General features: G+C 49.0%; 1 protein-coding gene across 1 annotated transcript in view; it reads right to left on the bottom strand.

The window, feature by feature from the left end:
- Window positions 1–202: 202 nt before the first annotated feature.
- Window positions 203–17,424, bottom strand: part of LOC136543996 (L-type lectin-domain containing receptor kinase IX.1-like) — a 94,924-nt gene continuing 77,702 nt past the window's right edge. The window contains exon 3 of the mRNA XM_066536290.1: window positions 203–1,314. Within this exon, the coding sequence (XP_066392387.1) occupies window positions 203–1,314 (1,112 nt within the window). The remainder of the gene's footprint in view (window positions 1,315–17,424) is intronic.

Raw genomic sequence — 17,424 nt, 5'->3', positions numbered from 1 at the left:
AGTTAAGGGACCCGCTATGAATTTTCCTCGAGTACAAAATAGATAGGAACTCTAATTTCATCCTTATTTCTGTCTAACACGCTCGATGTCACAGTTGACGTTGAACTATTTCTCTTGACCCCTTAGCACTACACTGCAAACTATACATACACATTTGTACTTGGGGCTCGGGCTCGGGGTGGACATTTCGTGAGTGACTGAGTCAGGTGTACTTGGGAGTGGGCATCTTCTCAGGCAGCGTTGGCAGCGTCACCTCACACTGAGTCACTGAAGCCTGCCTGATGGAAGGCCGCAGGCTGGGGTCTGGATGGGCGCACGCCAGCCCGACCACCATCACACGCTCCATCTCGCCGTGGTCGAACTCGCCGTCCATCCGCTCGTCGGCGGCTTCAAGAACGGACCCTCTCCCATACAGGCCCCAGACCCATTCCACGAGGCGCGTCCTGCCCTGGTCCTGGTGCACCTGGTCGAGCACCACGGGCGGGCGGCCGCAGGCGATCTCGAGGAGCACGACGCCGAAGCTGTACACGTCGGACTCCGGACCCGCGCGGCCGGTGACGAGGCACTCCGGGTCCATGTAGCCCAGGGTGCCCGCCAGGTTGGTGGTGTGGGAGCCGCGGCCGTGGTCGACGAGCCTCGCGAGGCCGAAGTCGCCCAGCTTGGCGCCGAAGGAGGCGTCCAGCATGATGTTGCTGGGCTTGACGTCCCTGTGCACCACGCACTGCTCCCACTCCTGGTGAAGGTACAACAGCGCAGATCCCAACTCCAGCACGATCTTGAACCTGACAGGCCATGTTAGGAGAACGACTGGGTTGTAGAGATGGGTGTCGAGGCTGCCGTTGCTCATCAGTTCATACACCAGCAGTAGCTCCCTGCCCTGGTGGCACCACCCGATGTGCTGCACAAGGTTCCGATGCCGCAGCCGGCTTATGATCTTCACCTCTGAGGCGTACTCTTTCCTCCCTTGCTCTGAACCTCTCGACACTCTCTTGATGGCGACTTGGAGGTCTAGCTCTCTCAGAAATCCTCTGTAAACCGCGCCGAAGCCGCCTTCTCCGAGCTTCTCCTCCTCGGAGAAGCCTTTGGTTGCGACAGAGAGTTGGCCGTACTCAAACCGCTTGGGCCCTGAGCCCTTCTCAAAGTCCTCGTCCGTGAGCTTGCCTCGAGCTTCCGATTCTAGCTGTATCTCAGCCAACTCCAGGTGTTTCCTTCCTAGTGCGCGGAGCAGTGCAACAACTGCTAGGCAGAGGAGGATGGATATGGAGCTGGTAACTCCGAGAGCAACCTTTAGTCCGGTTCTGGAATTCGAATCACCTACATATATAACATCAGATGGTTGACGACGGTGTAAGTGTAATACGTTTTTGCTGTTAGATTCTTCACCCGTTGGTCCAACGGCCAATTGGACCCTTGATCCATGTTCTGATCGGGGACGCCCAGCCGTTTTCGTGGCTGATGGCCCCCCGTCGCGCGGCACTATAAAAAGAAAAGTGGGGGCCGAGGTGCAAGGTACGAGGTTCACCGTAGCCGCCAGCGCCCCACCGAGGTTCTTAGCCCTAGTCCAATCTAGAAGAGCGCGCTGTAAGCGACGGGAAGTCCACACCGTCTTCACCATTACCACTGGATCGCACCTCCACTGCACAACTACCTCTACTCCGATACTCGAGGCCACATCACTACGGCGCCATGGCCGCGACTACGCTTTGGGAGGTACATCGACAACTTCTTTGTCTAAGTTAAGTTTCACCCGCTAGATCTACACCCAGAGGTCCTATAAATCCTATCAGTTGCATCATCGGTAACAAGGATATATCGGTTGCGGTTAAGAACAAACCTTTCTGCGGCATGCCACGGGGCAGGAGGGGGAGGACGCGGCCCCGGAGCTGACGGATTTAACACGCCCCGCCCCGTCCGGACATTCGACGGCGGCCTCGGAACCGGCGGAATCAGGCCGCCTCGCCTTGTCTGGGCCTTCGACGGTGCCTCCGGAGTCGGCGGGAGGCGACCGTTCTGATTCGTCCGAGCCCTCCGAGCCGAGGGAGGTCTCGAAGCGGCAACATGCCGATGAGGAGCAGCTGGGGTCGAGCAAGCCGGCCCCAAAACGTCATCGCATGATGGCGTCAGGGTGAGTCAAGATTTTTTTTGTCCTTTTGTCTTAACGATTTTTGCCACGAATTGACCGCCATGTCCCTTGCAGCATCGGAGGACGTGGGACTCTCTTGCGGCTCGCTCCAAAAAAGATCCTCCTCTGGCAAACGCGCAAGGATTCGACTGGCGCCGCACCGGTGGTGAGCGTGAGTGGCGTTGGGAAGTCCACGACATCGACCGGGGAGGCGCAGCTGTTGGCTGCGTCCATGGGAGAGCAGACGGAGGAGGGTGCATCCGGGGTGCCTGTGGTGGGCGCGGCACGACCCGTCATGTCCTCGACGTCGCGGGCCGAGGCGGTACGACCGGAGCCGTTGTCCGTGCAGGTGGCCGTGTCCGCGGCGGGGTGGATGGAAGGGGGCACACCCAAGGCATCCTTCGTGGATGTGGCGATAGGGCAGGCCTCCGTGTTCGCATCACCCGCCCCCTTTATCGCTAGAGGAGCCGCTCTGGAGGAGCTGTCGCCGCAAGGGAGGTCGACGTGGGAACGTCCCGGTCTATGGTCCGGATGACTACCCTCGATGAAGCAGCAGAGGAGAGGAAATGGGGGAGCATCCACATGGAGGTTGGGGATGCGGTTTGCGCCCTGACCACCATGCTGGGCTCGATGTGCGACATTGTCGCTCCGGTTGGCTAGGTATGATATGACCATGTTTCTGACCCTCATGTTCTCTTTCCACGCCTCTAAGTCTTGTCTTCTTCGCAGATTCTTATGGCCCGCAGCTAGGAGAAGTCCCAGTTCCTTGCTGAGGAGACGTGGTGGAGTGAGGGACTGGCCGCACAGATCGCTGTCGCCCGTCAGGAGGTGGCTAAGCTTGCCCCTGCCGCCCGGGAAGTGGTCGACCTCCGAGTCAGGGAGAAGGACGCTCGCGACAACGCCCGCGAGGCCAAGGAGAAGCTCGCGGCCCTGATCGAGGGGCACGCACGGATGCCATGGAGGCCAAGCGGCTACAGAAGGAGTGGGATGATTTGCTCTGGGCCATAGAGGAGCTCCGCACGGGGATTGACATGGCTCGCCAGGAGCGCGCCGACGCTCAGCAGCGGATCGACCACCTCGAGGTTGAGGTTTAGAGGGAGAGGGACCTGAAGGTTGTAGCCGAGGGTGTGTCCGTCGAGCTCGCCGCGAAGGTCGGTTAGCGCCAAGATGAGGTGCACAGGCTTCAGGCGAACACGAATGGTAAGTCTCCGATTTCCCTTGTTGTCTTTCTCCCTAGAATCCGTTGTAAGCCTTTTGACACGGTCGGTATGTGACTTGGGGCAGGTTTCGACGACAAGCTTAGGGTGGAGGTGGTGAAGAGCCGTGGCCTGGAGAAGGAGCCCAGCGAGGTGATGGACACCCTCTAGAAGGACAGCAATGAACACGACAACCTACGCATCGCCGACGAGCTGGTCTACGACGAGCTTGAGCTGGCCCCGGAGCAGGAGACAAGCTTGCTCGCTGTTCACGCCACCCAGATCACGGACTGGGCATGTGATATGGCAAGGGGCGTGCTTCACTTTGACATTCACCGATCGTTCATGATCGCCCATTCTCATTATGAAAACATCGATCTAGCGACGATGAGCCAAGGCTTCGCGCCCGTCTATACCGACGCTGGGCTAGACAACATTGAGAAGGAGGTGGCCCCCCTAGCGCATGACCTTTCTGCCAAGATAGAAGATGAAATCATCTCCCCGAGGGGTTAGTTTAGTCAGATAGGTCAGGCGGCGCGTTTGTAATAAGCGAACAAGTTCCAACCCTTTTGTTTCATTTAAACAAGCTTGTTCTTTTGTTTCGTTTGAACAAATTTATTTTTTCTCCCCTTTTATGTGTAAAAATGGTTAATGCGTTTCAACCCTTCCTATTGTTAAGACTGTAGAGCTCGAGGTGTGGGTGAGAAACTCTGATCATGATGGTAAACAAGAGTGTCGTAGCCGCCAGGGCGTAGGTTTCTTGTAATCCGACCAGTTTTACTCAGCATTTGTTTCCGCAAACCTTGTTCTTGGTTTTTAATGTGTCAAAGGGTCGGGCACAACAACTATTTCAGAAAGGATATATATACCCTTATCAGCCCCCGAGTGAAACCCGACCCCTTGTCGTTGCCGGGGTTAGGTTTCACTAAAGATCAAGGAGACAATAGCGAAACTGGTAAGAAAGAGCATTTTTTGTTTTAGAAACGTTATTCTTAGTTTTTGCACCTACCCTCCCTAGGATCCGAGCCATCATCCTATGTCCGCACATTCAGTCTCCTTGCGAGTCCAACTTCCCTCGAGCCCCCACACATTGCAGGGGTCCGGTCGAGGGCCGGGTCGTCTTTGTAATCGTCATCCCTCAAGCATTTTTTTTCGATAAAATAGAGGGGCTGAGCCATGCCATGTTTTTCCTCAATGTACGAAACATGGTGCTCGATGAGCTATTAACGGGCTAGTCCGAGTGGGGCTCCGGCTTCCCGTTCGTGGGGGTCTAGCATGGGTTAGCTGGTGACCGACTCCAGATTCTCAGTGGCCAATCCATATAGTTCTCGGGTCTGTTCGACCGATCCCAAGGGCTCATTGCCTTTCTTCGAGGAAAAACCATGGATTGGGAACCGACTAAGACTCGAATGTGGGCTGAGATGCTCGCAGCCCTTGTCCGCCCGAGTACTGGCCGCTAGTGGGCCCATCCCTTTCCACCCCTCAATCTAAGGGCGCCCCAGAGCGACTGTGAACCCGTCGGAGGGCCAGCCTTCGAACTCCTAGGCCTGAATGGGTCGTAGGAGCATTTTCAGCTCCGTGTCCCATCTTACCTGTGACAGTTCTCGTGCCTGTCTGTACCAACGCCGAGCTAGACATCATCGAGAAGGAGATGTCCCCTTTGGCAAAGGACTTACCTGCCGAGATAGAGGATGAGATTATCCTCCTAAGAAATTAGTTAGGTAGATAAGCCAGACGGCGAACTTGTAATAAGTGGACAAGCTCTTAAATTTTGTTATGGCCAAACAGATTTTTAGCTCTTCTCCCCTTTTTATATAAAAAGGTTAATGCGTTCTGACACTTTTTGTCGTTAAGGCTGTAAAGCTCGGGGTGTGGGTGAAAAAACTCTAATCATGCTGGTGAGTAAAAACGCCATAGCCACTGGGGCGTAGGTTTCTTGCAGTTCGACCAGTTTTACTCAGCGTTCATTTCCGCAACCCTTGCTTCTAGATCTTAAAGTAAGAAAGGGTCGGACACATTGAATGTTTCTCGGGTAGATATACTCTTTAATGCGTTCCAATTCTTTCCATAGTTAAGGCTAAAAAGCTCAGGGTGCAGGCAAAGAACACTGATCACGCTGGTGAGCAAAAACACCTTAGCCGCTGGGGCGTAGTTTTTTTGCGGTCCGACCAGTTTTACTCAGCGTTTGTTTCCGCAACCCTTGCTTCTAGATCTTTATATGAGAAAGGGTCAGGCATAGAGAATATCTATCGAATAGATATGCTCTTATCAGTCCTCGAGTGAGGCCCGACCCCTTGCTGTTGCTAGGGTCGGGTGTTTACTAAAGATCGAGGAGTCGATAGCGAAACCGATAAGAGAAAGTGTGCATAAATTTAAGGGTAAAAGTGACATAGCTGTACAATGTTCTAGGAGTTGATGAAGACTTCATTGTCGATGGTCCTGTGCCCCTTGCTGTTGCTAGGGTCAGGTGTCACTAAAGATTGAGGAGTCGGTAGCGAGAACGATAAGAGAAAGCGTGCGTAGATTTAAGGGTAAAAGCGATGTAGATGTTTGATGTTCTAGGCATTGACAAAGACTTTGCCATCGATGGCCTTGAGCCTATAGGTGCCTGGTCGTAGCACCTCCATGATGACGTACGATCCCTCCCATGGTGGAGAGAGCTTATGGTAGTTCTTGTTGCTCTGGACAAGGCGGAGCACCAGGTCCCCGACGTTGAAGGCTTGAACCCGCACTCGACAGTTGTGGTATCGGTGCAATGCTTGCTAGTACTTGGCTGAGCAGAGGAGGGCAACATCGTACACTTCATCTAGCTAGTTCATGGCATCCTCGAGGGATGCCTTGGCTCCCTGTTCATCGTATGTCCTGACCCTTGATGCTCCATAATCGTGGTCGGTCGAGAGGATAGCCTCAGAACCGTAGACCATTAAGAATGGCGTGCAGTCGGTGGCCTAGCTAGGGGTCGTCCTCAGGCTCTAGAGCACCGCGGGAAGCTCCATGACCCATTGTTTGCCAAACTTGTTCAACCAGTTAAAGATCCTAGGCTTGAGGGCTTGTAGGACCATGCCATTTGCGCGCTCGACGTGCCCGTTATTACGGGGGTGCACCATGGTGGCCTAATAGATGCGGATGTGGTATTCATCGCAGAATCAGAGGAACTTCTTCCTAGTGAACTGCTTATTGTTGTCCGTGATAATAGAGTTCAGAACTCCAAAGTGTTGGATGATGTCAAGGAAGAACAACACGGCTTGCTTAGACTTGATCGCGGAGATCGGTCGAGCCTTTATCCACTTTGTAAACTTGTCTACATTGACAAGCAAGTGTGTATATCCCCCAGGCGCCCTCTTGAGAGGTCTGACCAGATCGAGCCCCCAGACCATGAACGGCCAGGTGATAGGGGTCGTTTGGAGTGCTTGGGCTATCAGGTGGGTCTACCGAGCATAGTATTGACACCCTTCATAGGTGCGCACAATCTATTCAGCGTCGACTACTACGATTAGCCAGTAGAAGCCTTGTCAGAACGCATTTCCGACTAGGGTCCTAGGCGCGGCATGGTGCCCGTAGACCGCACCATGGATATCACTCAGCAACTGCTTCCCTTGTTCGATGGGGATGCAGCGCTGTAGGATCCTGGTGTGGCTTTGCCTGTAGAGCTCATCCTCAATGATGACAAAGGGCTTGGCGCGATGCACGAGCTGCCGAGCCTCCGTTTTGTCTGTTGGCAGTTCCTCACGGAGGAGGTAGTTGAGGTAAGGCGTCCTCTAGTCATCTAGAGGGTCGGGCTCTATCGCTGGATCCTCATCAAGCTCCATGACTTTAGGGTCGTATGGAGTCATTGGTGAAAGGTCCTAATATGGCTAGAGGGGGGTGAATAGCCTATTTATAAATCTATAAACCAACTAGAGCAATTTAATTAGTATGACAAATAGCGAAATGCAAACTTGCTCTAACTCTATAAGGGTTGCAAGCCACCTATCCAATAATTCTAGTTACTATGATCACTAGACACACAATTTGCTAAGTCACTACTCACTAAGAGCTCTCACACTTGCTACACTAAAGAGCTCCACTAGATGAACTCAAACTACAAAGCAAGCTCTCAATTCTAGCTACACTAAAGAGCTTGCTACAACTAGTTTGCGAGAATATAAATAAGTGAGTAGGATGATTATACTGCCACATGAAGGAGTGAATCAATCACAAGATGAATATCAATTTAATCATCGGGAGAACACCATAGGGCAAGAGACAACCAATTTTTCTCCTGAGGTTCACATGCTTGCCGGCACGCTAGTCCCCGTTGTGTCGACCAACACTTGGTGGTTTGGCGGCTAAGAGGTGTTGCATGAACCTCGTCCACACAATTGGACACCGCAAGAACCTACCCACAAGTGAGGTAACTCAATGACATGAGCAATCAACTAGAGTTAGCTTTTGGTGCTTCGCCGGGGAAGGCACAAGTCCCCTCACAATCACCGGGAGATGGCCACGAACAATCACCAACTCGTGTCAATCCTCCTCCGCTGCTGTCTAGGTGCAGCAACCACCAAGAGTAACAAGCAAATCCAGCAGCGAAACACGAACACCAAATGCCTCTAGATGCAATCACTCAAGCAATGCACTTGAATTCTCTCCCAATCTCACAAAGATGATGAATCAATGATGGAGATGAGTGGGAGGGCTTTGGCTAAGCTCATAAGGTTACTATGTCAATGCAAATGGTCAAGAGAGTGAGCTTGAGCCAGCTATGGGGCTTAAATAGAGAGCCCCCAAGAATAGAGCCATTGGCTCCTCTGTCCCCTAAAAAATTGGGGCGATCGGATGAAAGGTCCTAATGGCTAGAGGGGGGGGGTGAATAGCCTATTAAAAATTTCTACAACAACACTTAACAAACCGGTTAGACAAATATGAGGCAAAGCGAGTGTTGTGCTAGCCTACTAAAAATGCAAGCCACCTACCACAATTTTAGTTTCTATCATCTCTATCCACACAATGGCTATGTCACTACACTAAGGTAATGTGCTCTCAAAGGCTAACTAAAGAGCAACACTAACCAAACTAACAAGCTCTCACAACTAGCTACACTAAAGAGCTTGACAACTAGTTTGCGGTAATGTAAAGAGAAAGTGAGCAAGATGGTTATACCGCCGAGTCGATAAATGAACCAATCAATCACAAGAATGAATACCAATGAAGACCAATCACCTCGGAATCAAATGATGACACAATGATTTTTTATTGAGGTTCACTTGCTTGCCAGCAAGCTAGTCCTCATTGTGGCAATTCACTCACTTGGAGGTTCACAAGCTAATTGGCATCACCCGCCAAACCCTCAATAGGGTGCCACACAACCAACACAAGATGAGGATCACACAAGCCACGAGCAATTTATTAGAGTACCTTTTGGCTCTCCGCTGGGGAAAGGTCAAGAACCCCTCACAATCACCATGATCGGAGCCAAAGACAATCACCAACCTCCGCTCAATGATCCTCACTGCTCCAAGCTATCTAGGTGGCAGCAACCACCAAGAGTAATAAGCGAATCCCACAGTGAAACACGAACTCCAAGTGCCTCTAGACGCAAACACTCAAGCAATGCACTTAGATTCACTCCTAATCTCACAAAGATGATAAATCTATGATGGAGATGAGTGGGAGGGCTTTGGCTAAGCTCACAAGGTTGCTATGTCACTGCAAATGACCAAGAGAGTGAGCTAGAGCTGACCAAATGGTATTTATAGACACCCTGAAACAATAGAGCCGTTGGCTCAAGTATTGGGCTGACTGCACGTCGACCGGACGCGCAGGTCGTGTGCACCGGACGCACCATTCGTGTATACCGAATGCATCCGGTCGCTACCTGATCACCACGTGTTCAATTCAAAATGAAGTAGCCATTGCTGCCATATTCAATCTGTGACCAGACGTGCTGTTAAAAATGACCGGACGCTAAGCCGTAGCATCCGGTCGAGTCTAGAGAGCTCCCACATCTGACCGAACGCGTCTGGTCACTTCAGACCTGACGCAGGAGATGTAGCATCCGGTCGAGTCTAGAGAGCATTTAGAGCCGCTCTAGGCCAATCGTATGCGTCTAGTCACTCCAGACCGGACGCAAGAGACTCAATGTCCGATCGAGTCTAGAGAGCTTCAAGAGCCGCTCTAGGCTGACCGGACGCGTTCGGTCACACTAGACCAGATGCTCCCAGAGTCTGATCAATTGTTATGCTGAACACCGAGACTCGCTGATTCACACTGAATGCGTCCGGTGTGGCGACCGGATGCGTTCGATCACTTTCCGAGCCAGAGTTTGGTCGTTAATACCAGATGTGTCCGGTCTCCATACCAAACGCGTTCGGTCACTCTATGACCAGCGTGACTAACTCCTTTTCAACTCTATCTACTTCACCCTTGCTCAAATGTGCCAACCACCAAGTTTATCACCATGTACACATGTGTTAGCATATTTTCACAAACATTTTCAAGGGTGTTAACACTCCACTAGATCCTAAATGCATATGCAATGAGTTAGAGCATCTAGTGGCACTTTGATAAGTGCATTTCAATACGAGTTTTACCCCTCTTAATAGTATGGCTATCAAACCTAAATGTGATCACACTCACTAAGTGTCTTGATCACCAAAACAAAAATGTTCCTACCACTTATACCTTTGCCTTGAGCCTTTTGTTTTTCTTTTACTTCTTTTCCAAGTCCAAGCACTTGATCATCACCATGGCAACACTACCATCATGTCATGATCTTCATTTGCTTTACCACTTGGAGTAGTGCTACCTATCTCATAATCACTTTGATAAACTATGTTAGCACTTAGGGTTTCATCAATTCACTAAAACCAAACTAGAGCTTTCAATCTCTCCCTTTTTGATAATTGATGACAACCCTTTCACAAAGATATCAATTGAAATTCAATTGAATCCATGTTGCTTACCCAAGCATATTTACCATGTGTAAAAGGATATGGACAAGTTTCATGAATTCTAAATGGCAGCAATTGCTCCCCCTACATATGTGCTAAGAGTTTGGATTGTAGCTTGCACATATGCTTAGATAGGAAATATAGGAGACAATATCTACCAAATGATGCTAAGGTATAAAAGATGGACCTTTAAAGCGTGATACCAATCGTAGTGCACCAATATACCATCCTTAGCACTATTAGTAACTAGACATACACAAAAACTAGAATACCCCATGAGATCAACATTAGAAGTAAGGGTCTATTTTTCATAATGTGAGCATGAGTCTAGTTACTTAAACCTATGCATGCTAGTTTTTTTATTTCATCATCCAAACCTACAACTAGCATACACCACACAAGCATGGATATTAAAATTTAAAACTTGTGCCATGCAAGCAAACATATGAAATGCACATTCAAATGCACCATACAAGTTCATGAATTTGCCCCCCCTACTTGTGTGCTCAAAATTTTAATTGATCCCCTTCCTTTGTCATATCTCTCCCCCTATGTCAAATTATCCCCCTATCACTTATCTCTTTATTTCTTTCCCCCTTTGTTGTCTTTTCACTATCTTAGTACACTATTTCTCCTCTTAGCACTAATATCTTTGTTTTTCTCCCCCTTTGTCATCAATGACCACAGAGGTTCAAAATGTAGATAGGTTGAGATTATCAATGTCAATCAATGGGGTGAGGATCATTTTCCTAAATTTGGTCCAATCTAGATCATTTACCAAAGATATTTAACTCGATTTGATCCAAGGACAAGCTTCTTCACACCTCTAAATAAGGGTTATCTTGTACCATGTTGAGTTAAACACTTAGAGCTCATTTTCTAGATCAAACACTAGGTTTACAAGGCCACAAACATGTCATATGCTACCACTATACCAAATCAAGCATAGAAGCAATAGTGGTACCATACAATCATCAAATTCATTTGATTTTCATGAATGAGCCTATTAAATGTAAAAGATGTCTAGATGCACTAAACATGTCCTTAGCAAGTATGTATGCCATGCCAATCAACTTTTACCTTGGATTGCTCGAAGGAGAGGCATGCCATATAAGTTGAGGGTGCATCAACACATATTTAAGAAATCCAATATGTTCAACTCATTTCTTAGCTTGCAAAACCTTTTCTCATCCAATGGCTTGGTGAAAATATCAGCAAGTTGATCTTCGGTGCCTACACTCTCAATGCCACCTATCTCATAATCATTTTGATAAACTAGGTTAGCACTTAGGGTTTCATCAATTCATCAAAACCAAACAAGAGCTTTTAATCTTCCCCTTTTTGGTAATTGATGACAACCCTTTCACAAAGATATGAATTGGAATTTTATTGAATCCATGTTGCTTAGCGAAACTGGTAAGAAAGAGCATTTTTTGTTTTAGAAACGTTATTCTTAGTTTTTGCACCTACCCTCCCTAGGATCCGAGCCATCATCCTATGTCCGCACATTCAGTCTCCTTGCGAGTCCAACTTCCCTCGAGCCCCCACACATTGCAGGGGTCCGGTCGAGGGCCGGGTCGTCTTTGTAATCGTCATCCCTCAAGCATTTTTTTTCGATAAAATAGAGGGGCTGAGCCATGCCATGTTTTTCCTCAATGTACGAAACATGGTGCTCGATGAGCTATTAACGGGCTAGTCCGAGTGGGGCTCCGGCTTCCCGTTCGTGGGGGTCTAGCATGGGTTAGCTGGTGACCGACTCCAGATTCTCAGTGGCCAATCCATATAGTTCTCGGGTCTGTTCGACCGATCCCAAGGGCTCATTGCCTTTCTTCGAGGAAAAACCATGGATTGGGAACCGACTAAGACTCGAATGTGGGCTGAGATGCTCGCAGCCCTTGTCCGCCCGAGTACTGGCCGCTAGTGGGCCCATCCCTTTCCACCCCTCAATCTAAGGGCGCCCCAGAGCGACTGTGAACCCGTCGGAGGGCCAGCCTTCGAACTCCTAGGCCTGAATGGGTCGTAGGAGCATTTTCAGCTCCGTGTCCCATCTTACCTGTGACAGTTCTCGTGCCTGTCTGTACCAACGCCGAGCTAGACATCATCGAGAAGGAGATGTCCCCTTTGGCAAAGGACTTACCTGCCGAGATAGAGGATGAGATTATCCTCCTAAGAAATTAGTTAGGTAGATAAGCCAGACGGCGAACTTGTAATAAGTGGACAAGCTCTTAAATTTTGTTATGGCCAAACAGATTTTTAGCTCTTCTCCCCTTTTTATATAAAAAGGTTAATGCGTTCTGACACTTTTTGTCGTTAAGGCTGTAAAGCTCGGGGTGTGGGTGAAAAAACTCTAATCATGCTGGTGAGTAAAAACGCCATAGCCACTGGGGCGTAGGTTTCTTGCAGTTCGACCAGTTTTACTCAGCGTTCATTTCCGCAACCCTTGCTTCTAGATCTTAAAGTAAGAAAGGGTCGGACACATTGAATGTTTCTCGGGTAGATATACTCTTTAATGCGTTCCAATTCTTTCCATAGTTAAGGCTAAAAAGCTCAGGGTGCAGGCAAAGAACACTGATCACGCTGGTGAGCAAAAACACCTTAGCCGCTGGGGCGTAGTTTTTTTGCGGTCCGACCAGTTTTACTCAGCGTTTGTTTCCGCAACCCTTGCTTCTAGATCTTTATATGAGAAAGGGTCAGGCATAGAGAATATCTATCGAATAGATATGCTCTTATCAGTCCTCGAGTGAGGCCCGACCCCTTGCTGTTGCTAGGGTCGGGTGTTTACTAAAGATCGAGGAGTCGATAGCGAAACCGATAAGAGAAAGTGTGCATAAATTTAAGGGTAAAAGTGACATAGCTGTACAATGTTCTAGGAGTTGATGAAGACTTCATTGTCGATGGTCCTGTGCCCCTTGCTGTTGCTAGGGTCAGGTGTCACTAAAGATTGAGGAGTCGGTAGCGAGAACGATAAGAGAAAGCGTGCGTAGATTTAAGGGTAAAAGCGATGTAGATGTTTGATGTTCTAGGCATTGACAAAGACTTTGCCATCGATGGCCTTGAGCCTATAGGTGCCTGGTCGTAGCACCTCCATGATGACGTACGATCCCTCCCATGGTGGAGAGAGCTTATGGTAGTTCTTGTTGCTCTGGACAAGGCGGAGCACCAGGTCCCCGACGTTGAAGGCTTGAACCCGCACTCGACAGTTGTGGTATCGGTGCAATGCTTGCTAGTACTTGGCTGAGCAGAGGAGGGCAACATCGTACACTTCATCTAGCTAGTTCATGGCATCCTCGAGGGATGCCTTGGCTCCCTGTTCATCGTATGTCCTGACCCTTGATGCTCCATAATCGTGGTCGGTCGAGAGGATAGCCTCAGAACCGTAGACCATTAAGAATGGCGTGCAGTCGGTGGCCTAGCTAGGGGTCGTCCTCAGGCTCTAGAGCACCGCGGGAAGCTCCATGACCCATTGTTTGCCAAACTTGTTCAACCAGTTAAAGATCCTAGGCTTGAGGGCTTGTAGGACCATGCCATTTGCGCGCTCGACGTGCCCGTTATTACGGGGGTGCACCATGGTGGCCTAATAGATGCGGATGTGGTATTCATCGCAGAATCAGAGGAACTTCTTCCTAGTGAACTGCTTATTGTTGTCCGTGATAATAGAGTTCAGAACTCCAAAGTGTTGGATGATGTCAAGGAAGAACAACACGGCTTGCTTAGACTTGATCGCGGAGATCGGTCGAGCCTTTATCCACTTTGTAAACTTGTCTACATTGACAAGCAAGTGTGTATATCCCCCAGGCGCCCTCTTGAGAGGTCTGACCAGATCGAGCCCCCAGACCATGAACGGCCAGGTGATAGGGGTCGTTTGGAGTGCTTGGGCTATCAGGTGGGTCTACCGAGCATAGTATTGACACCCTTCATAGGTGCGCACAATCTATTCAGCGTCGACTACTACGATTAGCCAGTAGAAGCCTTGTCAGAACGCATTTCCGACTAGGGTCCTAGGCGCGGCATGGTGCCCGTAGACCGCACCATGGATATCACTCAGCAACTGCTTCCCTTGTTCGATGGGGATGCAGCGCTGTAGGATCCTGGTGTGGCTTTGCCTGTAGAGCTCATCCTCAATGATGACAAAGGGCTTGGCGCGATGCACGAGCTGCCGAGCCTCCGTTTTGTCTGTTGGCAGTTCCTCACGGAGGAGGTAGTTGAGGTAAGGCGTCCTCTAGTCATCTAGAGGGTCGGGCTCTATCGCTGGATCCTCATCAAGCTCCATGACTTTAGGGTCGTATGGAGTCATTGGTGAAAGGTCCTAATATGGCTAGAGGGGGGTGAATAGCCTATTTATAAATCTATAAACCAACTAGAGCAATTTAATTAGTATGACAAATAGCGAAATGCAAACTTGCTCTAACTCTATAAGGGTTGCAAGCCACCTATCCAATAATTCTAGTTACTATGATCACTAGACACACAATTTGCTAAGTCACTACTCACTAAGAGCTCTCACACTTGCTACACTAAAGAGCTCCACTAGATGAACTCAAACTACAAAGCAAGCTCTCAATTCTAGCTACACTAAAGAGCTTGCTACAACTAGTTTGCGAGAATATAAATAAGTGAGTAGGATGATTATACTGCCACATGAAGGAGTGAATCAATCACAAGATGAATATCAATTTAATCATCGGGAGAACACCATAGGGCAAGAGACAACCAATTTTTCTCCTGAGGTTCACATGCTTGCCGGCACGCTAGTCCCCGTTGTGTCGACCAACACTTGGTGGTTTGGCGGCTAAGAGGTGTTGCATGAACCTCGTCCACACAATTGGACACCGCAAGAACCTACCCACAAGTGAGGTAACTCAATGACATGAGCAATCAACTAGAGTTAGCTTTTGGTGCTTCGCCGGGGAAGGCACAAGTCCCCTCACAATCACCGGGAGATGGCCACGAACAATCACCAACTCGTGTCAATCCTCCTCCGCTGCTGTCTAGGTGCAGCAACCACCAAGAGTAACAAGCAAATCCAGCAGCGAAACACGAACACCAAATGCCTCTAGATGCAATCACTCAAGCAATGCACTTGAATTCTCTCCCAATCTCACAAAGATGATGAATCAATGATGGAGATGAGTGGGAGGGCTTTGGCTAAGCTCATAAGGTTACTATGTCAATGCAAATGGTCAAGAGAGTGAGCTTGAGCCAGCTATGGGGCTTAAATAGAGAGCCCCCAAGAATAGAGCCATTGGCTCCTCTGTCCCCTAAAAAATTGGGGCGATCGGATGAAAGGTCCTAATGGCTAGAGGGGGGGGGTGAATAGCCTATTAAAAATTTCTACAACAACACTTAACAAACCGGTTAGACAAATATGAGGCAAAGCGAGTGTTGTGCTAGCCTACTAAAAATGCAAGCCACCTACCACAATTTTAGTTTCTATCATCTCTATCCACACAATGGCTATGTCACTACACTAAGGTAATGTGCTCTCAAAGGCTAACTAAAGAGCAACACTAACCAAACTAACAAGCTCTCACAACTAGCTACACTAAAGAGCTTGACAACTAGTTTGCGGTAATGTAAAGAGAAAGTGAGCAAGATGGTTATACCGCCGAGTCGATAAATGAACCAATCAATCACAAGAATGAATACCAATGAAGACCAATCACCTCGGAATCAAATGATGACACAATGATTTTTTATTGAGGTTCACTTGCTTGCCAGCAAGCTAGTCCTCATTGTGGCAATTCACTCACTTGGAGGTTCACAAGCTAATTGGCATCACCCGCCAAACCCTCAATAGGGTGCCACACAACCAACACAAGATGAGGATCACACAAGCCACGAGCAATTTATTAGAGTACCTTTTGGCTCTCCGCTGGGGAAAGGTCAAGAACCCCTCACAATCACCATGATCGGAGCCAAAGACAATCACCAACCTCCGCTCAATGATCCTCACTGCTCCAAGCTATCTAGGTGGCAGCAACCACCAAGAGTAATAAGCGAATCCCACAGTGAAACACGAACTCCAAGTGCCTCTAGACGCAAACACTCAAGCAATGCACTTAGATTCACTCCTAATCTCACAAAGATGATAAATCTATGATGGAGATGAGTGGGAGGGCTTTGGCTAAGCTCACAAGGTTGCTATGTCACTGCAAATGACCAAGAGAGTGAGCTAGAGCTGACCAAATGGTATTTATAGACACCCTGAAACAATAGAGCCGTTGGCTCAAGTATTGGGCTGACTGCACGTCGACCGGACGCGCAGGTCGTGTGCACCGGACGCACCATTCGTGTATACCGAATGCATCCGGTCGCTACCTGATCACCACGTGTTCAATTCAAAATGAAGTAGCCATTGCTGCCATATTCAATCTGTGACCAGACGTGCTGTTAAAAATGACCGGACGCTAAGCCGTAGCATCCGGTCGAGTCTAGAGAGCTCCCACATCTGACCGAACGCGTCTGGTCACTTCAGACCTGACGCAGGAGATGTAGCATCCGGTCGAGTCTAGAGAGCATTTAGAGCCGCTCTAGGCCAATCGTATGCGTCTAGTCACTCCAGACCGGACGCAAGAGACTCAATGTCCGATCGAGTCTAGAGAGCTTCAAGAGCCGCTCTAGGCTGACCGGACGCGTTCGGTCACACTAGACCAGATGCTCCCAGAGTCTGATCAATTGTTATGCTGAACACCGAGACTCGCTGATTCACACTGAATGCGTCCGGTGTGGCGACCGGATGCGTTCGATCACTTTCCGAGCCAGAGTTTGGTCGTTAATACCAGATGTGTCCGGTCTCCATACCAAACGCGTTCGGTCACTCTATGACCAGCGTGACTAACTCCTTTTCAACTCTATCTACTTCACCCTTGCTCAAATGTGCCAACCACCAAGTTTATCACCATGTACACATGTGTTAGCATATTTTCACAAACATTTTCAAGGGTGTTAACACTCCACTAGATCCTAAATGCATATGCAATGAGTTAGAGCATCTAGTGGCACTTTGATAAGTGCATTTCAATACGAGTTTTACCCCTCTTAATAGTATGGCTATCAAACCTAAATGTGATCACACTCACTAAGTGTCTTGATCACCAAAACAAAAATGTTCCTACCACTTATACCTTTGCCTTGAGCCTTTTGTTTTTCTTTTACTTCTTTTCCAAGTCCAAGC

The sequence above is a fragment of the Miscanthus floridulus genome, chromosome 3, assembly GCF_019320115.1.
Source record: "Miscanthus floridulus cultivar M001 chromosome 3, ASM1932011v1, whole genome shotgun sequence".
NCBI classification, from domain to species: domain Eukaryota; kingdom Viridiplantae; phylum Streptophyta; class Magnoliopsida; order Poales; family Poaceae; genus Miscanthus; species Miscanthus floridulus.
Note: the sequence above shows the minus strand (reverse complement) of the source record. Positions and strands in the feature narration are given on the sequence as shown.